Source organism: Lipotes vexillifer, unplaced genomic scaffold (assembly GCF_000442215.2).
Source record: "Lipotes vexillifer unplaced genomic scaffold, Lipotes_vexillifer_v1.1 scaffold903, whole genome shotgun sequence".
Taxonomy (NCBI): Eukaryota; Metazoa; Chordata; class Mammalia; order Artiodactyla; family Lipotidae; genus Lipotes; species Lipotes vexillifer.
In genome coordinates this window covers 1119624-1145677 of record NW_006791919.1, presented here as the reverse complement: position 1 = coordinate 1145677, position 26054 = coordinate 1119624, and the positions used below count along the sequence as shown (strand labels likewise).

Genomic DNA, 26054 nt, shown 5'->3' with positions numbered 1-26054 from the left:
CAGAAAGCTATGTTCATGCAAAGCTAGCTGTAATTGCCCCAGAAGAATCCCAGGAATTTCGGCATCAGCTGTTTGTGTTCAGAAACAAAGGCCTCCTGAAATACTCTCGCTAATCCCCAGGCAGAGTCCTGGGCTCTGTGAACGTTTCACATATCCCAAGGGAGGGAGCATTTTAGATGTTTTTGCTACTTAGAAAATCAAAGATCATCCCTGCTAAACATGTGTATCCCAGTTAGAAACTCAAATATCATTACAGCCCTATGTTTTTAAGTCTACCTTGTCAACATTATAAACCCATCTTGTGAGAAAAATGAGAAAAGTCAACATTTGCCTGTATAAAGATGTTAACTTGCCACAGACTAACCAAAGTTGTTCATTTGTGTTCTCCCCTGAAAATCTGTGTGGAACAGACCAGTTCCCTTTTAGAAACTGAGGGAGCTGTCTTAGCAGAGGCAGAGGGACTCCTAGACAATTACTCTGGGCTTTCTCTACTGAATGAGAGAAATCCATTTCCCAGTCTGAGTACTGTAATGTAATGAAACGTTAGTGCCTGTCTGTTCCTGTCTTTTAAAATAGCATGCCTCAGATTAATTTTTCCCTAAGATTGATTTAAACCTATGAGTTATTTCACTTTTTTATCTTGCTTCCATATATTTCATTGTTTAGGGCCTTACCTAATATTGAATTTTGGATACATGCTACTTCTAATTTTCCAACTGGAAAAAATTGGGGGTTTTGTTGTTTTTGTTTGAAACTTCAGAGAAGCAACCTTTATTCCTTCCAGTTTTCTAAATGGTTGTTCACAAGAGTTATCTTTTTATACATCCAAATGAATGAACTCAGGAATTCACTGCCTCTTCAGCCCCATGGGCTGGCAGCAAAGGGAAGTCTATGTAAGTCATTAGGTGCCACTCACAGATCTAAGGCTTTGACGAGGGAGGGGAGTGAGAGAGTGTGGAGAAGGGAGTGAAGAGGGAGAGAGAACAGGGGAGAGAAAAGAAACAGAATGGAAGTAAGGGGGAGGGCAGGGGAGTGCTTCCCTCAGGTACCCTCCTCCGGGACAGAGTCTCAATGCACCGAAAATACAAGGGACTATGCTAGCCTGACACTGATGCTTTGGGTTTAAATGATTGTGCACCATTTCTCTTTCATTCTGAAATCCTGATACATAAATTGGCTTTTCTGTTTGGTGGGGTGTCTTTTTCTGGTCATTTGTGCTGTCTGCATTGGGCTGTCTCTTTTATTTACCATCTAAAACATTCTAGGCTCGAAGGGAATTGAAACGCTTGAAGGAGGAGGCTAGGCGTAAGCATGCAGTTGCTGTCATTTGGGCTTACTGGCTTGGACTGAAGGTACTCCCTCAACCTCTTCTTTCTGTCCACGGTGAACTCAGTGAAGCCTAGCACCTACTAACTCTGACCAAACGATTGATTATGCTTGCTCATGGTCTGCACAGTCTCCTACAATGTCATCTTGCGTAATTTGGTTTCCTTTTGAGAACAAACCTGTACACCAGAATTTCCTGATTTTATTGCATTGTCTTTCTTTAAATCATAAGTGTAAAGTAATAGCATATTACTTTAAAATAGTAATGTAGCATATTTTTATTCTTTGTTATCCAAGTTCTGTTTAATGTTCTGTTTATGAGGATGAAGATTTTTTTTCATTTATGAGACAGAGTTACAGCAGTTGAGCTTAGAAGCTGACCTACCATTGCAGTGACCAGCCTGGGGATATTGGGCTTTTGTTTCCCTTTACCCATCTATTCTGTCCCATTGACGGCTCCTGGAGCAGAGCTTTCTTCAGAGTGCCCATCGTTCTAATTGTTCAGCATAGAAACGAAAGGGTTTTGCATAAATGTACAGATTTTGACAAGTAAGACCAGCAGTAGATCATTCAGGTTAAAGAGAACTTTAGATTCAAATGCCCTCTAATTTAGGGCCGGGTTTATTTTAAAGCAATACTTCCTACTTGAGGTAAGCTTGCATGTCAGTGAATATGACTCTGAGCTCTGGAAAAACCTTGAGAACGACCTTTAGGCAATATAAGGATTTTGTCTTCCTAATATTCAGTAACTCCTCACTGTAGGGAGCCATCCACGTTGTCATTTTGGGATCGTTAGGCCTTTTTTTGGACATTTCCTCTTTGTTATTTTTACTATAATACTACAATTCATTTTTTAAAAATATTTGAATATTCTCCGGGAAACCATTGACTCTGAACCTGAACTGTTTTAGCAGTATCTGTAAACTCTGCTTTGAACAATCTGCGTTTTCCCCTGAAAGTTTAGCCTATAAACTTTTTAGTAAATCAACTTTTTTATTATAATGAATATTCATCAAGTAATTGTTGAGGTAATTAAGGAGTAACTTAAATGTGAATTTAAGATGTTCTATTTCAAGAATTCTGAACAAGTTCTGTTACTACTTTTTTAAAGTTAAAACGGATTTTGTTTCCCATTTTATTCACATTCTAATTTGCATTCTAATTTTCATAAAAGGAAGGAACAAAAAACATTGAGGCAGGATTTCTCCTCTCTATAATGATTTCTACCAGCAACATCATGTTTATCTTCAGTTTTCTGGATTTAACTAATTGCATATGATTTAAAAAGTACTTTTAGGTTAAGAGTGTATGCTAGCATCCTGTAAACCAAATTCAGGTCACAGGTGAATACTGTTTTAGCTGAAGTTAACTGGGCTTACTCTATAGACATAACTGTCTTTTTTTTTTTTTCCAGTTTCCACAAAACAGGAGTATTTTAATATGTTACCATTATTGTTATAGGATTAAACATCTTTTAAGTCCAAGAATGTAATAATTTTGTATTTTTTTAAAAAACGAAGTATGTTGATATGAACAGTAATTTTTCCCTTCTAAATGATTCGATTCTTGTGGAATTGATTACAAAGTTCAGTGGACCCTTTTTAAGACCCTGGGGCCCATGAAGGGAACCCATTCTGTATGCCAGCATGTTGTAACCAGGCCTCTTCTGTGTGTAGCTGTTTTTCAGGAGAAAGGGCCTGTCCTGTGAGTATCAAAAAGAATGTTGCATTGAGCTCAGTTACAATGAACTTCAAGTAAATATAGGACTTCTAGTATATTTCTAAGGATATGTTTTCATGAAACTCACTTTAACTTCTCTGCTTTTGTACACTCTTACAATTTCAGGGGCTAATTAATAGGTATCAGTTTTCTTCTTGTTCCTTCTAACCTTGTGAGATTTGAAATAGTTATAGACAACTCCATGGCTAAAAGAGAAATGATAATCAGTAACATAAGATATGAATTAAAGGAAGAACTGCCTGTGTGGTGTATGGGAGAATTTTTAACCCTTAATAATCCACAGATGTAGAGAATAGGTCTGGTGCTCAAATGCCCAGAGGGACCAGGCAGGTCACATGGAAGAGAGAACTAGCAGATGGAAGGTAGGGTAGGAACGGGCAGGCCTCCTGCGGGCCTCCTGCGGTTTGGAGGTTACAGCTGTCTTCCAAAGGCAGCAATGGCTGCTCTGGTCCACTCAGTCCTTGTCACGTGGGAATAGGACTCACTGTTGCTAGATCTTAGAAAATTGTAAGAGAAACCTGCAGCCTGAATTCGTGTGTGAAGGTATTAATTTTAAAATGTGCATAGAAAACATGATTTTCGACAAACAATTTGGTTACTAGTTTGCTAGTTTACAGCCCCTAATGTAGAAATATTTTGAACATGTGCAGTTGAACCCAGAAAGCTAAAGATATAAGAAAAACATACATAATGTCTGAATTATTCAAGTAGGCTAATATTTTGCTAAATTCTAACTCTCCCATTTATAACTGAATGATGATAAACATTTTAAATGTTTTCCCCCTCAGTTTCCAAATTTAGCTATCATTCATTCATTTAGCAAACACCTCAGTTATTTTATTTGTTAGACACTAGTATACAAGGTAAATACGACAATATAACAAGGAATAAATGGTAAACTAAAACTGTAATATGATGTCTTAAGTGCTGTGATTAGTATTAGTAGACAGTTTGATGGGAGTAGGGGTAAGAGAAAAAGTAATGCAATTAAATGGGAGATAATGATCATTCAATAGCTTCCTTTTAAATTCTTATTTTTAGTCACATTCACTTCTCAGTATGCAGTACTAAAGTCCTGTCTTCATATGCAAGGCTTTTGGAAACTGCCATTCATTTCTTCAGGCACTTTTTTGCCTTCTAAGAACAATTTGAAGTAAAAATTACCTTATATAATTTTTTCTGGAATGTATTTTGATTTGTGATGGGTTTGCAGCTATGCCTATAAAGCGTTTCTCATCAGATTGTCAGGCTCTTTAAAAACTAGTTAAGAGGATTAAAAACATCAAAACACTCCGGTATTATCTTGCATCTCTGAATTTCTTTTTCTCCAATTTAAAACCCACTGTCTCAGTATGCTTCAATTATTTTACTGTATCCAGAAAGACACTCATAAATTTACTTGTTCCATCTATGTTCGATTTTAATAAGAGGTGTATCACCTTTATGGGCATCTGCTGGCCGCGCATTAACCTCTGTATTCTGCTGCTTCTTTTTAAAGGTCCGCAGGGAGTACAGGAAATTCTTCAGAGCCAATGCTGGAAAGAAAATTTATGAATTTACACTTCAGAGAATTGTAAGTTTATACTTTACATATGGCTGATTAGCATTATTGCATTAACTAGTTAATAGCACCAACTCAGTTATATGTGACTTATTTGGTAACAATTAAATCAAAACTGTGCCACTGAGAGTTTGTGACCTTTTCTATCATCGGTTCTAAAATTCAAGTAGAATTGTGTCAGAAAGAGGCCTGTACGTGATTAATCAAATATTCTTCTTTGACAGAGAGAACATACTTCGGGGAAAGTGAACCCAAGACAGCCAGGTGTCTTAGTTCAGGCTGCTATAACAAAAATGCCATAGACTGTGTGCCTTAAACAATAAACATTTATTTCTCACAGTACTGGAGGCTGGACAGCCCAAGATCAGGGTGCCAGCATGGACTGGTTCTGGTGAGGGCCTCTTCCTGGTCTCCTCACATGACAAAGAGAAGGAGAAGCTAACTCTTTTCCTGTCTCTTCTTCTAAGGGCACTAATCCCGTCTAGGAAGCTCTGCCCTTATGACCTCCTCTCAACCTCATTACCTCCCCAAGGCCCCACCTCCTAACACTATCCCTTTGGGGGTTAGGGTTTCAGCATAGGAATTTGAGGGGAGTGCCAAGAGCTTGCCCTGCTAAACCGCCACGAGCGGCTGCAAGCTAGTGGGTGGAGGGGTGAGGGAGAGCAAGGCTATGCCCCTCTCCTAGGATGGATCCTAAAGTTCTCTTCCATCTTTCCAAGGAGTAGATGTAGTGGTGAAGAGCGCAAACTCTGGAGACAGCTTGCTCCACCACTCACAGATTTGCGAGCCTCGTTTTGTCATCTTTTTACAGATGGGGATAATAATAGCATTAAACTTGTAGAGGTATGGTAAGGATTAAGATGAAGTCACACTATAAAGCTCCCACAGTGCCTGGCCCATGTTAAGTGCTCTAGAGCAGGGGTCCCCAACGCCCAGGCCGCCGACTGGTACTGGTCTGAGGCCTGTTAGGAACCGAGCTGCACAGCAGGAGGTGAGCATCAGGCAAGCGAGCAAAGCTTCATCTGCCACTCCCCATGGCTTGCATTACTGCCTGAATCATCCCCCTCCTCCGTGGAAAAACAGTCTTCCACAAAACCAGTCCCCAGTGCCAAAAAGGTTGGGGACCGCTGCTCTAGAGCAGTGCTGTCCAGTAGAACTTTCTGCAGTGACAAAAATGTTCTGTATCTTTGCTGTTCAGTAGAGTAGCCACTGGCCACGTGTGGCTAGTGAGCACTTGAAATGTAACTAGAGTGACTGACGAACTGGATTTTTCATTTTTTTAATTACTTAAAATTTAAGTATAAATAGCCACCTGTGCCTAGTGGCTACCTGTTAACACTGCAGCTCTCTAATGTTGACTGGTATTGGTATTAATGTTAATATTAAAATTAGTATGCGCGTTAGTATTCTTCTTTTCTCTTGACCATTTGGTGGAGTTCAGATTTCTCCAACCAATGCGAAGAGTGGAATAGAGACTTTCCAGAAGAGTTACAAAGTCTTATGGACTAAAACTTGGTAAATTCCACTAAAGACTGGTTTCTTTGAGTCTGGTTTATGTCAAACAGTGTTTTTTTTCTGGTGTATTTTACTCATCTGGTATTTTCTGTCAAACCCAACACAGGTGCAAAAATACTTCTTGGAAATGAAAAATAAGGTGCCTTCCTTATCTCCGATAGATAAGAATTGGCCATCAAGACCTTACCTATTCTTGGATTCTACTCACAAGGAGCTAAAAAGGATTTTCCACTTGTGGAGGGTAAAAATTGTCTTGCTATGTTTTTTCAGAGACTTCTTTTCATGCATTTTGAGTGTTTGAGGAGTGTTACGTAAAAGCAGAATTTTCCTCCAGCCTCAAGGAGAATTAGTTGAGGAAGTTGGTGTTTTTGAAGCGGGCAGCGTGCGTGGCTTTCTGTGAGAATTCCTAGAGCCCCAGGTGCTCCTGTGGCATCTTCTCTCATCCGTGGTTGGGAAGAAAAGAGCAAGGCTGCATTGTCTTTCCCGTCCAGATTCCAGTTGCTTTCAAGTAGTTGAGTTTTTTGTTTTTGTTTTCCTCTTTAGTTGAAGAAATATTTGCTGGAGGTAGAAGTAATAAAATTTGAACATCTTCATGTGAATAGTAAAGTCTCGAAAATTGTATGTTGGCCTTATATTTTGGCTCACTTAATTTTATATGAGAGCATAACATGTAATTTAGGTGGTGCTCTGTGTGGAATACAGGGGGTACTTGTACAGAGGTTGACTTCATTTCAGTAACTTAGTTGATACATGGAATGCTAAATATATGTCATCCAGATAGAATGAAATCATTAGGTTGAAGGGCTTGTATTTAGTAAGTGAACGATTGATGGATACGTCTTCTGGGAAACTTTCCTGCCCAGTACTATGGGCTTCTTCTTAACTGAATCAATTATGTATAGAGAGACATTATCACTGATCAGTGATACCAGCACAGCATATAGAACTGGATTCTGAGTTCTGTTCCCTAACTTAGTGAGTCAGTTTGGCAAGATTCGCCAGTGTCTTCAATGTTCATCTCCCCCTTTGAGTCTGATATGGAAACTATTTTCAGAAGTAATGATGGGGAGCTTCTAATGCTGGGCATCCGCTCTGCCTGTCCTTTCCCCCGGCCCCTGAGCCTTGCCTTTACCTCCGTTGAACTGGGGGTGGAGAATGAGAGGGATGAGTTTATTCCAAGGGTGGGCAGCAATGCTAACATTCCTTTATATGATTATGTGGGTGGTTCTCAACCACCCCTGAACTGAATTTCTTAGAGAGTTCATCTAAAGAACCTGGTCCTGCCCCTCCCACCACCCCCCGTCTCCTTTCAGTGCAATCTCAGAATCGGGTGAAGGGAAGATTTCTCAGGTCCCGTGTCCACGTTATAAAATGGTAATGGAGGATTCGGAACAGTGCTTTTCAAACTATAGGTGATAGCGTACTTGTGGGTCATGAAATCAATTTAGTTGATTACTACCAGCATTTTAAAATGAAATACAGTACAACAGCAAATAACGGAATATACGACATCGTAGAAAGGATAAGTATTGTTTTGTGAAGCTTTTGTGTAAGTTGTCTATATGTGTGTCTATAAATATGTGCACTGGGTTGTGATGTACCATGTTTTCCTTACTGTGAGTCTCTGAAAGAGTATGATAGCTCAGGACCGTGGATGTCCAAGGGCTGACGTCACAGTGGGAGGAAACGGTGCTCCCGGGGGGCCCAGGCCAGATGTTTTGAAATAGCATTGCAAGTTCTGCCATACAAACAGTAGTTTTTATGACATTTTCTAAGACCAACCTTTTAAAGCTCAGGAAGGAAAAATTCTCTTGGCCTTTTAAATGAATATTGCATACACATTTACGATTATTCTTACTGCTGTTAAATCGGCTTAGCATATTTAAGGATGAGTAATGATTTATTTATATAAGTGATGTCCTTTTTTTTCCTTCTTTTCATATCTCACAGTGTAAAAAATACAGGGACCAATTCACAGATCAACAGAAACTTATTTATGAAGAGAAACTAGAAGCCAGTGAACTCTTCAAAGACAAGAAGGCTTTATACCCATCTAGGTATTATGGCTTTGCTTTACCCATAAAAGTCAGTATTTTAAAAGTTTCTCAAGTATATTCGTAGGCATTTTCTAGTGGGTTTTGATTTTAGTAAAACACAGATTTTTAATTTCATGAATTATTTTATGATCAGCTGGATATGAATGTAACACATTTGAGCAAAGGCTTCCATAGTATACTTAGAGAAATGAGATCACATTTGTTGGTTTTACTCTATTGGCATTACCTGAACACTTTCTAAATAATTAGAAGTTGTCATTTAAAATAAAAATTGTCTAGGCTGTTAAGATAAATTACATTGTAAATTCCCGTTAGTTTTCTATAGTTTTTGGACACTAGCTGGTTTCTGATGGCAATCTACTGTAATCACCATTCCAATCTTCCTGCTTTAACAAGCTGGGTCAGAATCTCATTTGTAATATAAATGAAGAATGAGCCAGTCGGTCACTTTGAGTGTTGCCTAGGCACTGGCCTGTGGTGGCCTTTCGTCGGCTAACTTATTGGCTGTGAGTTCACTGGCCTCTGCAGCAAGTTCAGTTCCTTTATGGTAGGCACCAAGTACTCAGTAAAAGAAGGAACACCAACTACAAGTTTGCCAAGTGAAGTTCTTGGTAAAAACTGCTTATCAGAATATTCTTACATCTCCCAAGTTCATCGTTTTCCCCCCCTAGGGTTCCTATCCCCTTTACATCTGGTGTTTCTAAAAAAGTAGATTGTACAATTTCAAGCCAAATCTGTAACAACTTTTAGCTTTTCCCAAAGAATGTCTTAGAAATAAAATGCATTATATGCTAAGTATATTCACACGTACTGCATGTGGTGTGTCTGTTCTCTACGTCTACACATATTTGAAAGCCCTTCTTCTTAAAGGATTAAATGAGCATAAGTTGTCAAACTCATTTGCTTTAGACATTTTAAATGGCACAGCTTCCTTGGTCAGCTGACCTGGCTGCTTGAGGGGGTGTACACTCCCCTCAATCAAACACAGCGTCTAAATCCAACATTGTTCAAAGTGCCTGCTCTGTAAAGCATATTCAGACAGGTAGATCGTCTATATTCTTTCTCCACCAACTTAATTCATTCAACTTTTTCTTTATATGTCTTTAAATTATAGAGTGACCTTCTTAATTAACATTCCCTATGGATGACTCTTTAGAAACTGGCAGGAGAAAAAAATGCATTTTTGAAGAAACAAATTCAAAGACTGTTAGCACTTTGTATTATTAAAAATGTGTTTGAATATGAACAACAACCAAAAAATGTTAATATCAAGCCAAGTCCTCTTGGGTAGTTTTATTAGTTTTCGGGGATGGTAGCGTGCTCACCCTCTAGCATTGAGAGAGGTCGAATCGTTTACCCTCCCACCGCTGTGTGAAGTGGCAGCCCTTAGGGGTGCTGGCCTTTTCTGTCCTGGGAGCTGTGAAACACTGCCCACCTACGTGGATTTTCTTCCCTGATCCTCCACTCACAACACAAGCATTTAAAGTTGTATTTGCAAATTGCCAGAACTTTATAGCTCAAAATGAAGCCGTGGTTTTTCCTTGACCTCTTTGAAGAAGCCTCCCTGTCACCCCACAGGTCTTTAGGGAAAGCCACCTTGGTGCCGTGTGCATGATCATGCCTCTTACAAGAAGCAGTTTGGAAGAAAACTGCTCTAATTCTGAATGTTTACCTTGGCCACCTCTGTCCATTTAGGGCCATATCCTAAGAGGAAAGGCCCGATTTTTCTTTCATATATGGCCTACTTAGAGCCAGAGTCACATGGTAATATTAAGTGCTCTGCTGTTTTCTTCTCAAGTGGTTGCTCTGGATCTGTTCTTCCCCAGAAGGCCTACTGACTTCCTTACTCTCTGTGAGAAAATGAAAATTTTCTCTGGAGCAGGTGATGGTAATGATTTGTGCTCTTTTTACCATTGCTACGTATTGTTTAAAGATATTAATGAATCCAGTGTAGGCAGCTGTTAACCTTATAATAACAGATTAAAAGAAATGACCTATTCCTTCCTGTGAGTCCATGCACATGGGTCTTGGCTGTCCTACTTGTGAGTGATTTCTTTCTTGGTTGTTCCATGTGGTAAGATTTTTATCGAAGTCTAACCAACCAAATGCCATGATCACATCAAAAATATATTTGAGGTGATTCCTCATTGTAGTTTTGATTTGCATTTCTCTAATGTTGTTGCTGGAGAGGGTGTGGAAAAAAGGGAACCCTCTTGGACTGTTGGTGGGGATGTAAATGGATACAGCCACTCTGGAGAACAGTATGGAGGTCCCTTAAAAAACTAAAAATAGAATTACCATATGATCCAGCAATCCCACTACTGGGCATATACCCTGAGAAAACTATAATTCAAAAAGAGTCATGTACCACAATGTTCATTGCAGCACTGTTTACAATAGCCAAGACATGGAAGCAACCTAAGTGTCCATCGACAGATGAATGGATAAAGAAGATGTGATACATATATACAATGGAATATTACTCGGCCATAAAAAGGAACGAAATAGAGTTATTTGTAGTGAGGTAGATGGACCTAGAGTCTGTCATACAGAGTGAAGTAAGTCAGAAAGAGGAAAATACCATATGCTAACACATATGGAATCCAAAAAAAAAAAACAAAAAAACATTGGTTCTGATGATCCTAGGGGCAGGACAGGAATAAAAACACAGACCTAGAGAATGGACTTGAGGACACGGGGAGGGGGCAGGGTAAACTGGGACAAAGTGAGAGAGTAACATTGACATATACACACCACCAAATGTAAAATAGATAGCTAGTGGGAAGCAGCTGCATCGCATGGGGAGATCAGCGGGGAGATCAGCTCGGTGCTTTGTGACCACCTAGAGGGGTGGGATAGGTAGGTTGGGAGGGAGACGCAAGAGGGAGGGGATATGGGGATATATGTATACGTATAGCTGATTCACTTTGTTATACAGCAGAAACTAACACAACATTGTAAAGCAATTACACTCCAATAAAGATGTTAAAAAAAGAAAAGAAAAAATATATATATATTTGAAATTTGAATTTCAAAATCAACTGACCTGTTACCTTTTTCTAGTTAGTATTACTTCCATGTGAAACCATTTCTTACGTGAGGAACTTTTTTCCTTTAGTGTTGGGCAGCCATTCCAAGGGCCTTACCTGGAAATCAACAAGAATCCCAAGTATAAGAAACTCAAAGATGCCATTGAAGAAAAGATTATCATTGCTGAAGTGGTGAACAAAATTAACCGTGCTAATGGGAAGGTAAAAACGCTAACCCTGAAGACCTGTAAGAAGTGTTTATCAGTTGGGACAGTTTTCTGAATGTTAAAATTTGCATTTCGGAAATAGACTCACAGACATAGAAAACAAATTTATGGTTACCAAAAGGGAAAGGAATGGGGAGGGGTAAATTAGGAATTTGGGGTTAACAGATACACACTACTAAATATAAAATAGATAAACAATAAGGTCCTACTGTATAGCGCAGGGAACTATATTCATTATCTTGTAATAATCTATAACAGAAAAGAATCTAAATATGTGTGTGTGTGTGTGTGTGTGTGTGTGTGTGTGTGTGTATAACTGAATCACTTTGTGCTGAAACTGACACAACATTGTAAATCAACTATACTTCAAAAAAAATTGCATTCCGTATACTCTACAGAGTTATTGTGAATGGAGCTGTTTTCTCTTACCTTTAAGCTTAGGTGGAATTTTACTTGTTCTCTGAAATTTTTGTGAGTTAAAACAGATTATCTATGTTCTTTAGTGTGTTCTCGTTTACGTAGGTGTGCATGCTGAAAAATACTAGAATAATATTTTCTACATTTCTACAAATAACAATGCTTTAAACTCAGGAACTCTTTTGGGGGATTTTTGATCATTGGTTTTACATCCTTTTTTGTTTTGGTTTCTTGTAGAGTACATCCCGGATTTTCCTCTTAACAAACAATAATCTCCTTCTTGCTGATCAAAAGTCTGGACAGATCAAGTCAGAGGTTCCCCTGGTGGATGTAACCAAAGTATCGATGAGCTCACAAAATGATGGCTTCTTTGCCGTCCACCTCAAAGAGGTAAAGCTTTAACTATTGATTTGACTGAAAGATTTCTACATTGGTCCAGTCTCTCAGACACTGATCTAAAATTTTCCACATGGGAATAATCCTATTACTTGAAGTTTATATATTCTGTTTACCGACCTGCAAATTTGGTCTATATTCACTCATGTAAAATCTCAGGCTTGGTTTTTCAGTAACTGAATAAGATTAATGACTCTTTTTGACTCATTCACTTGAGTTCTCATTTCACTGAGTAGCTTTTTGTTTATACCCACCATGATGTGCCTTATTTTGAGACTAATTCCTAGAAATATCAAGACATTCAAAACTATACTTCCTTCTGTTGTTTCTTCTATCTATTAAATTAGTAAATGTCTTCTTGTTCATCATTAATTTGGGGTTTTTTAATTAAAGGATACAACTATAATAAAACAACTGCCTAGTAATTTTGACCTAAAGATTTTTTAATGTCAGCTTAACTAAGACCTACTGACTTGAACCGAGTGGTTAAGAGTGTAGGCTCTGGTATTGGTGTCACTAACTTTACAGTGACTTTGGCCAAGTCATTTAACTTTAATATGCCTTCCTAATTTTCCTTTTCTTAAAATAGGGAAAATATTAGTACCTACTTCATAAAGTTGTTTTAAGGGTTAAAAGAAACTATGTAACGTGCTTTTAGCATAGTGCCTATCACATAACAAATAGTCACTGAGTAAACAGATGTCAGCAAATATTAATCATATATAGGTACATATACCTAGCTAATAGATAGTAACCTATCTAGCTGATTCTAAACACAAGAAAATCCCATAAGCTTAGTTCAGCCTGTTTTCCCCACTCTGGATTTTAGCCTAAAGGAGCATATTAAATCAGTGATTCCGAGCCTCAATTATATATTAAAATATGCTGGTCCCCAGGCCATTTCCCCAGTCCAACCGAATCAGAGTTTCTTGGAATGGGGCAAAAGCATCCTGTATTTTGAAAGCTCCCCAGCTGAGTGCCTTGTGCAGCTAAGGTTGAAAGCCACTGCCTGAGAGTATTTGTTGGAAGTCTTTTTGTTGTTGTTGTTGTTCTTATTTTTTTAACCAAATCATGGAGGAGCTTTTAGAACAGCCCTTTCAGAATGAGTTATAGGTTAGGTCAGTGCTTCTCGAACCCGAGTTCACCCAGGGGTCTTCTTGTGGAATCATCTGCAGTGGGCCTGCGGTCAGGCCTGAGCGTCTGCTTTTCTAACAAGCTCCCAGGTGATGTGGATGGTGCTTCTGGTCCGTCGACCAACTTGGGGTGGCAAGGGGTTAGGTAACCTTACTAAAGTGCTCGGAGCAACTTGGAAGAAATACTGCTTTTGTCATTATTGTTTATTCGGGAGGATGGACTCCAGGAGCTGATATTTTTAAAGAGACTATAAATGTGTTTTCAGACAAACCTGTAAACATGTACCTCCCGAGCTGTCTTTAATTATGATAATCTGACTCTTGGTTTGTCCTTTCAGGGCTCGGAAGCAGCTAGTAAAGGAGACTTTCTCTTCAGCAGTGATCACCTGATTGAAATGGCCACCAAGCTCTATCGGACGACTCTCAGCCAAACCAAACAGAAGCTCAATATTGAAATTTCTGATGAGTATGTTCATGAATTGTGTGAATATGCCTTTTCACTTTTCACTTTATTGTTTTAGTTGAGCGATCTGTTCTCATTCATTTTTACAACTACTACTTATTAAGTACCGAGTATGTGTCTGGCGTGTGTTCTAGATGATGGATGGGCAGCGAGTGACACTGACCAAGTCCCCACTTTCACGTACCTGACATCCTAGTGGAGGCGATGAAGTAATACGTAGGTGGTGTGACTTTGGTCAGTGTCAAGTGCTTGTGAAGAAAAAAAGGCAGGTTAAAGGTCAGATGGTGTTAATTTTGATATGGAGATCAGGGAGGCCTCTTTGATGCGGTGACATTTGAATCGAAACTGGAATCTAGGGAGATGCCTTCCGGGGGAGGCAGCAGGTACAGAGGCCCTGAAGCAGGAGTGGGCGTGGTGGCAGAGTGAAATGGGGGGAAAAGACCCTGGAGCAAGAGGCAGAGGGACCCGGCTGTGTAGAGCCTGGTAGCTGAGGTCAGAAATTGAGGTTTTGCTGCTGATGAAAAGTCACTGTGGGTTATGGGCAAGAATGTGGCATGATCCGATTTGTGATTTTTGAAGAGCTCTCTGGCTACAGGGTGGGGAATGACGGTTAGGGAGGCAAGAGTGAAAGCAGAGAAAATAGTTGGGAGTTTCTGTGAGCTCTTGAGGGTAAGGACGTTGAGGTTTAGGCTAGGGTGTGAGTAGGGGAAATAGTGAGAACTAGTCAGGTTCTGAGTGTGATTTGAAGGAAAACGAGAACTTATTAACATATTGGGTGTTAGGTTTTGGGCCTGAGCCTACATGGTACCATTTACTGCAGTAGCTGACACTGAAGAAAGAGGGGTTTGGGGGTGGCTGAGGTGTGGGGAGTCAGGAGTGCCGGTTTGGGATGTGTTTGTTAGGTACTTGAGATACCTTTTCTCCCATGTAAACGAGAGTTATAGAGTAAGTGTTCCACGTTGACAACGGTTCACTAGTGTCAGGACGGCTCTGAGTTTGAAATGTGCTTGTTTTGCTGCACATTAGGGTTCTGATTATGGAGACATGGGATTTGTATGCAGATTGGAGCATCCCTCCATTTATTAAGTCGGTCAATATGAGATCGTTGACATGAATTTTAGTTACTATGTGGATTGATACTTACTTGATTACTTTTTAATAGATTGTTTACTCTCTGTGTATCTACTTCCTTGCACTCAGAGTAAAATTCTGCATCACCATGTCGCTCAGGAAATGATTTTATTTACTAATGAAGATTTTGCCAGCCTATTCTATCTCGTCTTTATAAAAGTCTCTCTAAAATAAATTCATACCCATTCCTGTCCCCTTGTAAACCAAACCAACTCTCCTTGATGTGTTAGGATTGACAGAACCTTAGGTTCATTGTCTGTTTTTAAGAATGGTGTTTAGATGGGGCGCGGGGGTATGGGGATATTGGCCTTTATGTATACTCTATATTGGAAAATGCAATTTACACAAAATGACTTTCCTTATGATTGAGTCCTTTCTCATAAAACAAAGAAATTAGGAAAAAAGATAAGGGCTTGTTGGGTTCCAGTCAATTAAGGTTTTAACCTGTGAGGGCTGTTAGATCTTTAAACTCTCTTTAGTTGAAATTTTTCATAACTCAGGAAACTACACTTCTTGTTTTGGTGGGACTCGTCATTCCCATTCATCGTGGAAAGATTCTTTGTGTTCAGATGGAGAAGCTCCTTGATATATGGATGAAGCAGCTTCGCATTTGGTCTGCTACATTAATAAGGCCATCTTTGCAGAGAAAATCGCGCCAACATCCAGACCACAAAGGATTGCTGCTTTTAAGCACTTCCCAAACTGGTATTCTGAGAACACTGCCTTTGCAGGATGTTAGTAGTGATGTGCTGTGAAGAAACGTACAGTCCTTCGTCACTATAGCACCTCCCAGAGCCTCTGCAGTCTTGTTGCACATTGTGACTCTCCTGAGGGGCTCCGGGGGTGCCATGTGCTGTATCAACCACAGGACCCCTCCAGTGGCTCTCACAATTTCTGTTCGAGGCACATGATCTCGGAACACTGATGGGGATAGTTTGCTTCAGGGCGGCAGGGACCCTGCTCGTCACAGAAGAGGGGTGTGATGTTCTAGCTGTGTAGGCTTTTAATAAACGTGCTTGACTGTGCGAAGATTCTGTGTGGCCACGTGAAGAAAACAAACATTTAGTAGCATTATAAACCAGTCCAGAACACCTCTCCTTCCCCTATTCCTAATTATTGGTTGGTCTCATAAAAATAAAATAGCTGATGGAAGCTTGCCTAGCACCGTGGTCCCTTCCTGGGCAGTGCAGGAAGCCACGTGGCAGAGCAAGGCTCCCATGTAGCCTCTGATTCATAACCTCTGGGAGCTCTTAAGCAGGGATTATACTCCTTTTTGGAGAGCGTTTTAAACACAGTTTTGCATTTTAAACAAAATTTTACAGAGTCCTGGGGAGGGGTGCCCATGACGTATTTTTGCAGACTGTACAGACCAGTGTCGTAAACAGCATACTGTTCTGTGACCAGGACCTTCCTCAGTAGATCCTTTTCAGAAGTAGAAATAGTTATTCTAACAAACCCAATCTCCACAATCCCTGTATGTCAGTTTACAGGAGGAAAGTCAAAGGCCTGTTACTCCTTAGAGCAGTTTTAACCTGCACATGTAGAAGTGAGAATTGAATTCAGTGAGAGACTCAACTGCCTTATAATCCCCGGTCCTTAAACTCCCAAACTATTCAATCTGTAAATAGATTGCATTTTAAGGATAACCTTAAATAAGATCTATAGTATTTCTAAAAATGAATCTATAGTAATAGAAACTAAAGTGAATTTTTCTATTCGGTATTTTAAATATACATGTGTATATGCATACATGTATACACACACACATGTAATACACACATACACATATATTATTTAAGTTATACAGTTGTTTTTCTGAATATTTCAAATCCAAACAACTAATCTATGTTCCTTTTACTGTGAAGTTCTGTTATTGGTGCTGTGAAATCATGCATCTGACGTGATTATTTGCTGTAGGATGATTATCTGATTCTCTGTCCTTACTGTGGGCCAGGCTTCAGTTTTCTCTTCTATGAAATAGAGATAAATAATGGGACTTACCTCACAGGATTGTTTTAAAGTTGAGTTAATATGTGTAACTTACTAAGAACAGTGTGGCCCTCAGTAAAGTTTAGTTACCGTTATTTCTAGAGTGAATCACGGTCATGAATTGCGAACACAGAGACAGCCAGCGTATGCTAAAGTTATTGGGAAAAGAGCTCCCCGTACATTTATTACTACAAGTGGTCTTTAAAAATTAAAATGTAAAAATATTTGATTATTTATGTTAAACTTGAACGATTTTGTTTTTCCTTTGAGACACATAGATATAAGTATACATGCTGGAGAGAGATCTCAGGCGAATTTGGAACTAGAGCTTCGTTTTTAGTGCTTCCAAGTTGAAAAGAAACAGCCCATTTGAAAGCTCAGAAGTACCACCGATGAGTACAAACTTATGTGTCACGTTTCACTCCAGTAGCTAATGTTTGCAAAATGTGGCCTCTTTAGACCTGGAAACAGAGGCTAACATGTACAGAGCAGAGCTGTCGTCGTGGGTGCCAGTGAGCGTGTGACCCATCACGTGGTTTTTAGAGTGACTCACTTAATTGTCTGCCAGTAACTCAGAAAACAGTTCCCTGAGAAACATAACCGAAAGCATGGTAACATTACACTGATTCTGATGGTGGAGAGAAAAGAGCACAGGCCTTGAGCTGGGAAGGGCTGGGTTCTGGTCCAGCCATGCTGCCCTCATGCCTCCTTGGTGATGCCATCCTGGAGGGCAGAGACCTCAATTTATACATCTGGATGTCTGTCCCTCACAGCACCCAGCCCAGGGGGAAGCCAGTCATATGTCTGTTGTAGGAAGGAGTGACAGATAATCTTGTGGGCAGGCACTTGACTGCTGTTGATCCATGAAAGGAAAGATTTGAACTAGAATACGGCGTCCCACAGTGTACCACATATACCACTGGTAGCATAAGAGGTGGCTTTAGGTGTACACTGATAGATTTTTATGTATGTGTGGATATTAAAAATATAACTGGCAGATCAGACTCTTGATTTCATCATTTTTATTCAGTAGGTCACAGCTATTTTGAAACATTTATTTAGTGTGTAGATATGAAAAAAGATGTGTAGGATGTATGTAAATATCCAACATTTGGAAACCATAGTCTGGAGTGTCTCTAGACCCCTTTTCTTTTTTAAAATTTATTTATTTAATTTATTTACTTTTGGCTGCACTGGGTCTTCGTTGCTGTGCGTGGGCTTTCTCTAGTTGTGGAGAGCGGGGTCTACTCTTCGTTGCGGTGTGCGGGCTTCTCATCGCGGTGGCTTCTGTTGTTGTGGAGCACAGGCTCTAGAGCGCACACTTAGTAGTTGTGGCGCACGGGCTTAGTTGCTCCGCGGTGTGTGGGATCTTCCCGGACCAGGGCTCGAACCTGTGCCCCCTGCATTGACAGGTGGATTCCCAACCACTGCACCACCAGGGAAGTCCTAGGCCCCTTTTCTGAAATTCTGTATTGCATTTTCTCAATTTGTTGATAATTTAATATTTCTGCTATGCAGAAATGGAGAAAAATGGAAAATAGCACGTTCATCTTTCCGTCTGAAACATGGAAATAATTATTCATAGCCCTTCTTATGGTACAGGAATATGATGAGCTAATGAACTTGAGTTTACTTAGGGCTAAATTATGGCCACTGGAAGCAAAATGCAATGTAATACCTGTTGGTGTGATCCTGTGGCTAGAAGGGCTGATGGAAAGGGGAATACTTGTCAAGGTAAATATCAATTAAAAAACAAAAGCTGGTGTTAGTGTAATCATCAGCTGTTTAATGTGTACTTTTCTTCAGTTTGTCTTATTCTTTCCTCCTAGGTTCCTGGTGCAGTTCAGACAAGACAAAGTATGTGTGAAGTTTATTCAGGGCAACCAGAAAAATGGGAGTGTCCCAACATGCAAGCGAAAAAACAACCGTCTTCTTGAAGTTGCTGTCCCTTAACTGGCGCCTCCCCTCTGCTTCCATGGACTCGTTTCTTTGTAATAGTGCAATTTGGTTTTGCTTTGTTTGGGGTTCATTGTATGTTCGGGAATTGCCAAAGGTTAATACTGTTAGAGTCCCTTGGCAAAATAAAACTATTTGACTAATCAGTTTTTACTATTGGAATAGTTTTAACCCTTAAAGTACACATTCTGTCCTGGGACAGGATTGTAGAAACTAACGATATCTATGCCATGTCGTGCGTGTTCCTTGTTTAGTCATCATGTTAGATCTTTGTGCCCTAAAGCAACATATTACTCATAAATCATTAATACATCTAAGTGTTGGAAACAGTCTTAACAGATAGTGCATCCGTTCATCAACTATTTATTGAATGCCTACTCTGTGCTAGGCATTGTACTAGGTGATACGAAAACTTATGAGGAACCTTTTTTTTTTGTTTTAAGGCCATTGCATTCTGGCTGGTTTGTGCTGGCTTTACCAGGGCTAAGAGAGTTTGAAAATGTTGAGACCAAAACAGTAACTGTTGATGATGGACAGCATTTGTTAGGAACCCTGTAGTTTGATCTTTAACAATATATACTTCAAGAAGGGCTGGTCCTAGGAAGTAGATACATTGATATATGACTCAGTAAAATTGCCTCTACGTGTGGTTTCTATTTGAAAAGAGAAAACTGACATTTGAACAGGACTTTTAAAGTGTTCAGATCTCTTGTAATTGCTTTTAACGGTAGCAAAGAGTCATTCTTATTTTAGAAAAAGTGACAGAAGCAGTCCAGTAAGGTTATATTTTCCTGTTTCTGGTAAACATCATATATGATCCTAGATATGCTAATATCTGCAGAGTGTTGTTTTCACCCAAATTACAGTGAAAGGCTGAAAGCCTTTCAGATGGTGGCAAGCATTCTATATGATGTGCAATAAACATCCAAGATCTTTTTTGAAAGTTTTATTTATAATATACATTTTGTATGAGAGAGATGATTAGTACAGGGTACATATTTTAGTCGAGGATCAAAATGGTGTGTGTTAATTTGCAGGATTTTTCCCCCCCAAATTCACAATAAGGATTCATCTTGGAAACTATATTTTAAACTTCGGAATCAAATCGTTTCTCATTTGGGAGGATAATGTATATACATTGGTATGTTAAATAATAAAACTGTTCGAATTTGGTGCCATTTCCTGGATCACAACTGTATTTTTGTATTTCAAGCTATTTTCTTATGTTGTATGTCAATGTATTGTCGCACAGAAAGGCTTTACAATACAAACGTTATGTGTTCTCTGTGTAATTGAATTTCACTTACCTTTTGTAAACCAGAAACATTCGTTGAAAGTATTTTCTGGGGATTTTCTTTTAACTTTTGTACTTTAAAAAGTTGCTCTCATAAAGAAATTCTCAGAAGCCTTTGTGTTTATTGGCTCAGGTAGAGGATATAATTACTTTCTTTGTCTTTTCCAACATGTATATAAAGTGGTAGATTGATGATTACTGAAATAGGTGAGTAGAAATTTGGAATTGAGAGGTGTTTTATTAAAATGTTTTTAAAAAAACATGTAATACATTCACATTGTTCAACATACAAATAAATGTAAAAAGATATATAATACAAATTCTCCATCCCATCAGTCACCCATCTGCTCAGTTCCTGTGCCTCCTTGCAAAGTTAACCATTGTTTTTAATTGGTTTTACTTTATGCATATGCTTACAAGAAGAAATAAAAATAGAGATTCTTATCTTCCTCCTGCTTTAGTAGACAAAAGCTATTATAGATATTGTTCTTTACTTTGCCTTTTTCGCTCTTCATTCTTTGTACCGTATAGTCTTCTGTTGTATGGGTGCACTATAATGTGTTTATCCAGTCCCCTACTGATCATCATTGGGTTGTTTCCTGAATGGAAGTTCACAGGGGCACAGCACTGTTGGCCAGACCTGCCTGTGCTGCCCACCCACCCCCATGCCTGACTAGAGGTTACTGATAAGCTGTAATGTTGCCTACTACAGCGGGTGAGCATCCAGTACTTCTGTATCTTTGAATTTCTGTCACTGTCCTGCAGTGGAAAATTAAAGTATTGGTGGCACTCCAGATTTCCTATGTACCTTAGTGACACAGCCCTAACTTGTTCCCAGCCACCACTTAGTTGCCCAGCCCCTGGAGTGGCTTGTAGATGTTGTGCTTGAAAAAAGTAACCAGGCAGTGAGGACCAACATCAGACCATGGTAGTCGCCAAGTTTGCAGTGCTGCTGATGCTGTTACCCTTGACTTTGACATCCATCTACCACAAGGCAAGAAGCGAACATGGGAAAGTTACTGTCTTAAAGACTGGTTACGGTTTTGTATTTCACACTCTTGGAATAATAACTTGGACCCAGTACTTAGATATAAGACCTTCAGCTGTAGTTTGAGTACCTTTGCTCATACCCCAGGGGTTACAGGTATGTCTGTAATGGCAAAGCACCAGGGCCAAGGGTTCTGAGAATCAGGGACATCCTTAGTATTGAAGATTTGGCTGAAATCTAAGAGAATAAACAGTTTTACTATCATGTCATTTCAATAATATGCTGAGTGAGAACTCTCAAGTTCATGTAACTGAGTGTAATTATGATAATTACAGCATGGTTTAAAATTCTTTGAGGCTAAATATAATAGACAACAGCTTTTTTGTTTGTTTGTTTTTATACGCTATTTTTCATGTACTAGGTAAGGTAATTTAGGCCCTAAGATATTCAAATAAGAAGCACTTTTTAAAATGGTGTATGTTGCTGGTAAATTCCGTAGTGGTCTATTATATTAGGCTTTTGCCAAAAGGCATTGTAGTAAGAGCCTTTGTTTTTAAGCAGACATTGTTTTTCCATTAATACTGCAGTACTCAAATTCACAAAAAAGTGCAGTGGAACGAAGGGCAGTAGTTCTGCTTTTCTTTCCTCCTGGTGAGAATAGCAGCTGTGTGTTTTCATTGTCCGTTTGAAGGTTTAATGTTGAGGAGCTGAGGTGCTCTTTCTTTGATATCATTTTAACAATTCCCATTCTGTGCGCTTTCATTCTCAGGGTTTGCTCAGCTAAACCCTAGGAAGCTGCGGTCTTGACCAGCTGGTACTTGCTTTCTGGTCTCATCAGCTTCTATTCCAATAGCCACTCGGTAGAAAATTAGTTTTTCAGTTGTTTTCTTCCAAATCTTGGAATCATTTGCTTCGTTCTCTTTGGTTTGAAGATCATTTTCAAAATCTGGAGTTAATCACAGTACAGCATAAACCACAATCTCTTCCTCATTAACTTTTTTTTGCTGGCATGGTGGCCAGATCCCTCTGCTCAGTTACATAAAATTCAACAAAAATCTAAGTTTGTAAGGAAAATAGTCTCAGCTTCTCAGCGTTTAAGGAGGAAACTGGGAACAGAATTTAATTCCGTGTTCACCAAAAGGCCTGGCAGTACTGAGAGAAAGAAATATCAATAGATCAGCCAGCTTACCTTGTCATTGCACTTAGTTTTTTTTAATGTTTTTTTAATCCAATTTTGAGACATAATTGACATTTAGTTATAGGTATACAACATAATGATTTGCTATGGGTGTATTATTGTGAAATGGTTATTACAATAAGTTAACATCCATCACCTCTCATAGTTAATTTTTGTGATGAGGACTTTTAAGAGTATTCTCCTAGGTCATTTCACTTATACTCATCCCAACTTTCTTTTTTCTTTTCCTTTCTTTCTTTCTCTCACCAATTAATGGTTCTGGCATATTCTCTTTTAAAATATTTTTGTTTAACGACATACACATCAAAAATGTACACAAACCAGAAATGGACCTATCAAAGAATTTTTACAGAGTGAACACATCCATGTAACTAGCACCGAAAAAAGCACCCCAAAGATAGCACCCAGGAGCCCCCTTCTCCATCCCAGACATAATTCCTTATAAAAGTAACTTTTCTTTTGTTTTCTAGTACTGTATATTAATTTTGCCCATTTCTTTTACTTCCTATAAATAGAATCATCCAGTATATACTCCTTCTGGCCTCTTTCATTCAAACTGCTTCAAATTTTAGATTTTGATCTTTTCCTGGACTCTCGTGACGGTGGCCAGTGGCTGCAGCCGCAGCTCCCAGTCAGCTCCGTGATCACGAGGGGAAACAGCTGATACACTTACAACCATTCTGTACCCATATAGCCTTCTGTTTTTCACTTGCAGTATAGTATTCAATAAATCACATGAGATATTCAACATTTATTATAAAACAGGCTTTGTGTTAGGTGATGTTGCCCAACTGTAGGCTAATGTAAGTGTTCTGAGCATGTTTAAGGTAGTCCAAGCTACGCTATGATGTTCCATAGATTAGGTGTATTAAATGCATTTTCTGCTTGTGATATGTTCAACTTACAATGGGTTTATCAGGAACGTAACCCCATCGTAAGTTGAGGAAGATGTGTAATTGTGAAATTCATTCATATTATTGCATGTAGCTAAAGTTTGTTCTCTTGGCTGCGTAATACTTCAGCCTGTGGGTAGATGGCACTTTTGTAATCCACGTTGCTGTTGATGGGCATTTGGCTATTGTGCATGGTGCTTTGTTCTGCAAACATTCTTGTGCACATCATTTGGTGAATATCTGTACACATATACACCTAGGGATAGAGCTGCTTGATCATAGGGTAAGATATGTTCAGCTTTAGTAGATGCCGTCAAACTGACTTCCAAAGAATCTGTACCAGTTTACACTCGCCCCAGCAGTGTATGGGGTCGCAGTTGCCACACCTGGTATTGTCAGTCGTTTTCATTTTGATCCTTCTGATGATGGCTCTTTAATTTGCATTTTCCTGGTGACCAATGAGCTCAAGTACCTTTTCAATATTGGCCATTTGCTTATCATCTCTTGTGAAGTGCCTATTCAAGTATTTTGCCATTTTTTCTGTTGGGGTTGTCTGTCTTTTTGATTTTCACACGTGTGTTTGGATATGAGAACTTTATTGGATGTGTGTGAGGTCAGCATCTTCTCACAGTCTGGTTTCCTTTCTACTCTCTTACCAGTGTCTTTTGATGAATAGACATTCCATTTTAGTGTAGTCCAGTTTGCCGATTCTTTCCTTTATGGTTGGTACTTTTTAGTTTCCAGTTTACGAAGTATTTGTTTACCCGAGGTTATGAATAGATTTGCCTATGATTTCTTTTAGAAGCTTTATTGTTTTGCCTTTCACATTTAGCTCTTTACTGGAATTTTTGTTTGTTTTTGTTTTTGAATGGTGTGAGCTAGGGAGTCAAGATTCATTTTTTTCCCATATGGATACCCGGTGGACCCGGCACCTTTCATTGAAAAGGTCATCCTTGCCCTACTGCACTGTTTATTCTCTGTTCTATTACATTGATTATGTATCTTTGTGTCAATAGTAAACTGTCGGTTATTATAGCTTTGTGACATGTTGGCATAGTCAGAAGAGAAATTCATAACTCTTAGAGGTCCTACGTTCTTGTGATAGGAGGGGGAAAAGCATTAAAGCTAATAAATACACATTTTCAGGTATTTTGAGTAGTGATAGAGTTCTAAAAATTTGGACTTCTAAAATTAGCCCTTCGCTAGCCACAGGGACTGGGCATGGGAGTTCCTAATGGGATCATATGGGGAAAATATTCAAGGTTTCCTTGAAGTAAATTAACAACTTCTAATTTTATGTGATATTTTGGTTTTCGATTAACTCATTGGTTCCTATCCATATTACTAATCATCCCCATTTACAATTTTCCATGAAGTCTTCATAAAATTATCATGTAAGTGCATGTGAGTATTTTGTTTCTAGGTGTTTCCCTCTTCGACTCAGTTCTTTGATGGTAGGTAATGAGAGACCTCTGAGGGTTTTTCTAGTTCTTTAACAATCTTCTACAATATTTTTTCAGTCTTTTACAACAGCTTACATCGTGCAGTGATAATAGAGATAGATAATATCTATCTATAGAAATAGATAATATTTGTAGATGCGTCCAGGCGGTGCTGCAGGTGGATTCTGCATCTGTGGCTTCTCTGGCACTCCCACCCTTTTTTTAATTAGAAAAAAATGATTTTTCTAAATCATTTCCTAGTAATCACCCAATCCATTCTCTTATGTGCAGTTCTGAGCTAGTTAAATTCAGAATTGCCTTCTCTAAAATGATCACTGCAAACTCAGCTTTCCTGAGGTCGAGATTTTAATTGACAGAGTGGAAGCAGTAAAGGCCTCTGGATCCTTTTTTTTTTTTTTTTTCCCCACGAGGGGAAAATTGTAGGCAAACAAAAACATGTTTAATATTGATTCTATATGCAACAATAATAATTTCCCGGAAAGGTACACATATCTGTAAGTCAAGTAGGAAGAAGTTTGTATGGGTCTCAGCTCATACACAGAAGGGAGAGGGAGTTGTTGACTGCACAGAAGAAAATAAAACTTTCTTCCATTTAGAAACCTGAAAGTAGTCCTTCGGCTACAAGGTCATCTTCATTGTTTATTCAGTAATATAATGTATATGGTAATATTGCCATGCTGTTGTCTCTTAGAATATATTCTATCTTCTGAAAGGGGATAGTGTTATATTTAAGCAGAGTAATTATAATGACTCATTCTCCTTGTTATAGCCCCTAAAAATGACCTGAAATGAATTTCCTAAAGTTTGAAAACTGCTTTTAGAATAAAGCTCACAGAAGATAGAACTGTATCTATTAGATAGGACTCAGCACCATTTTATTCAATTGAAACTACTGAATACTTTTTGATGGGGGAAAATCAGTAAGTTTCTATTCAGATGTCCCAGCTGGCATTTTTGAGATTCAAGTTCAAAAAGGGCTTGACAAGTTTAATGCTGCCCAGGCATACCATTTACTCAGGAGGGGAGACAACTTATTTCTATCATTGTTTTGTAGAATTTGGGTGACTATAAACAAAAATAAAAAGAAAGATGTTCATAGATGTCTTTTTGTTGGAAAACACGATCACTTTACTATAGCTTTGAATATAAATGGGGAAAAAGTTCTTGTGTCTGGGTATTATGAACTCACTCGGTACAAATTAAAGTAGAGATTCAGGAAGTGTCAGTAGTTGGAACCTAGTCTTTCTGATCATCTCGGAGGCTGTTTGGTAACAGCTT

General features: G+C 38.9%; 1 protein-coding gene across 1 annotated transcript in view; it reads left to right on the top strand.

Annotated features, from left to right (window-relative positions):
• Positions 1-20118, top strand: part of MYO1B (myosin IB) — a 187044-nt gene extending 166926 nt beyond the window's left edge. The window contains 8 exon segments of the mRNA XM_007464958.1: positions 1266-1352; positions 4565-4639; positions 6249-6383; positions 8093-8199; positions 11318-11450; positions 12110-12262; positions 13740-13867; positions 18814-20118. Coding sequence (XP_007465020.1) covers positions 1266-1352; positions 4565-4639; positions 6249-6383; positions 8093-8199; positions 11318-11450; positions 12110-12262; positions 13740-13867; positions 18814-18937 — 942 coding nt within the window. The 3' untranslated portion in view covers positions 18938-20118.
• The last annotated feature ends 5936 nt before the right edge of the window (positions 20119-26054 follow it).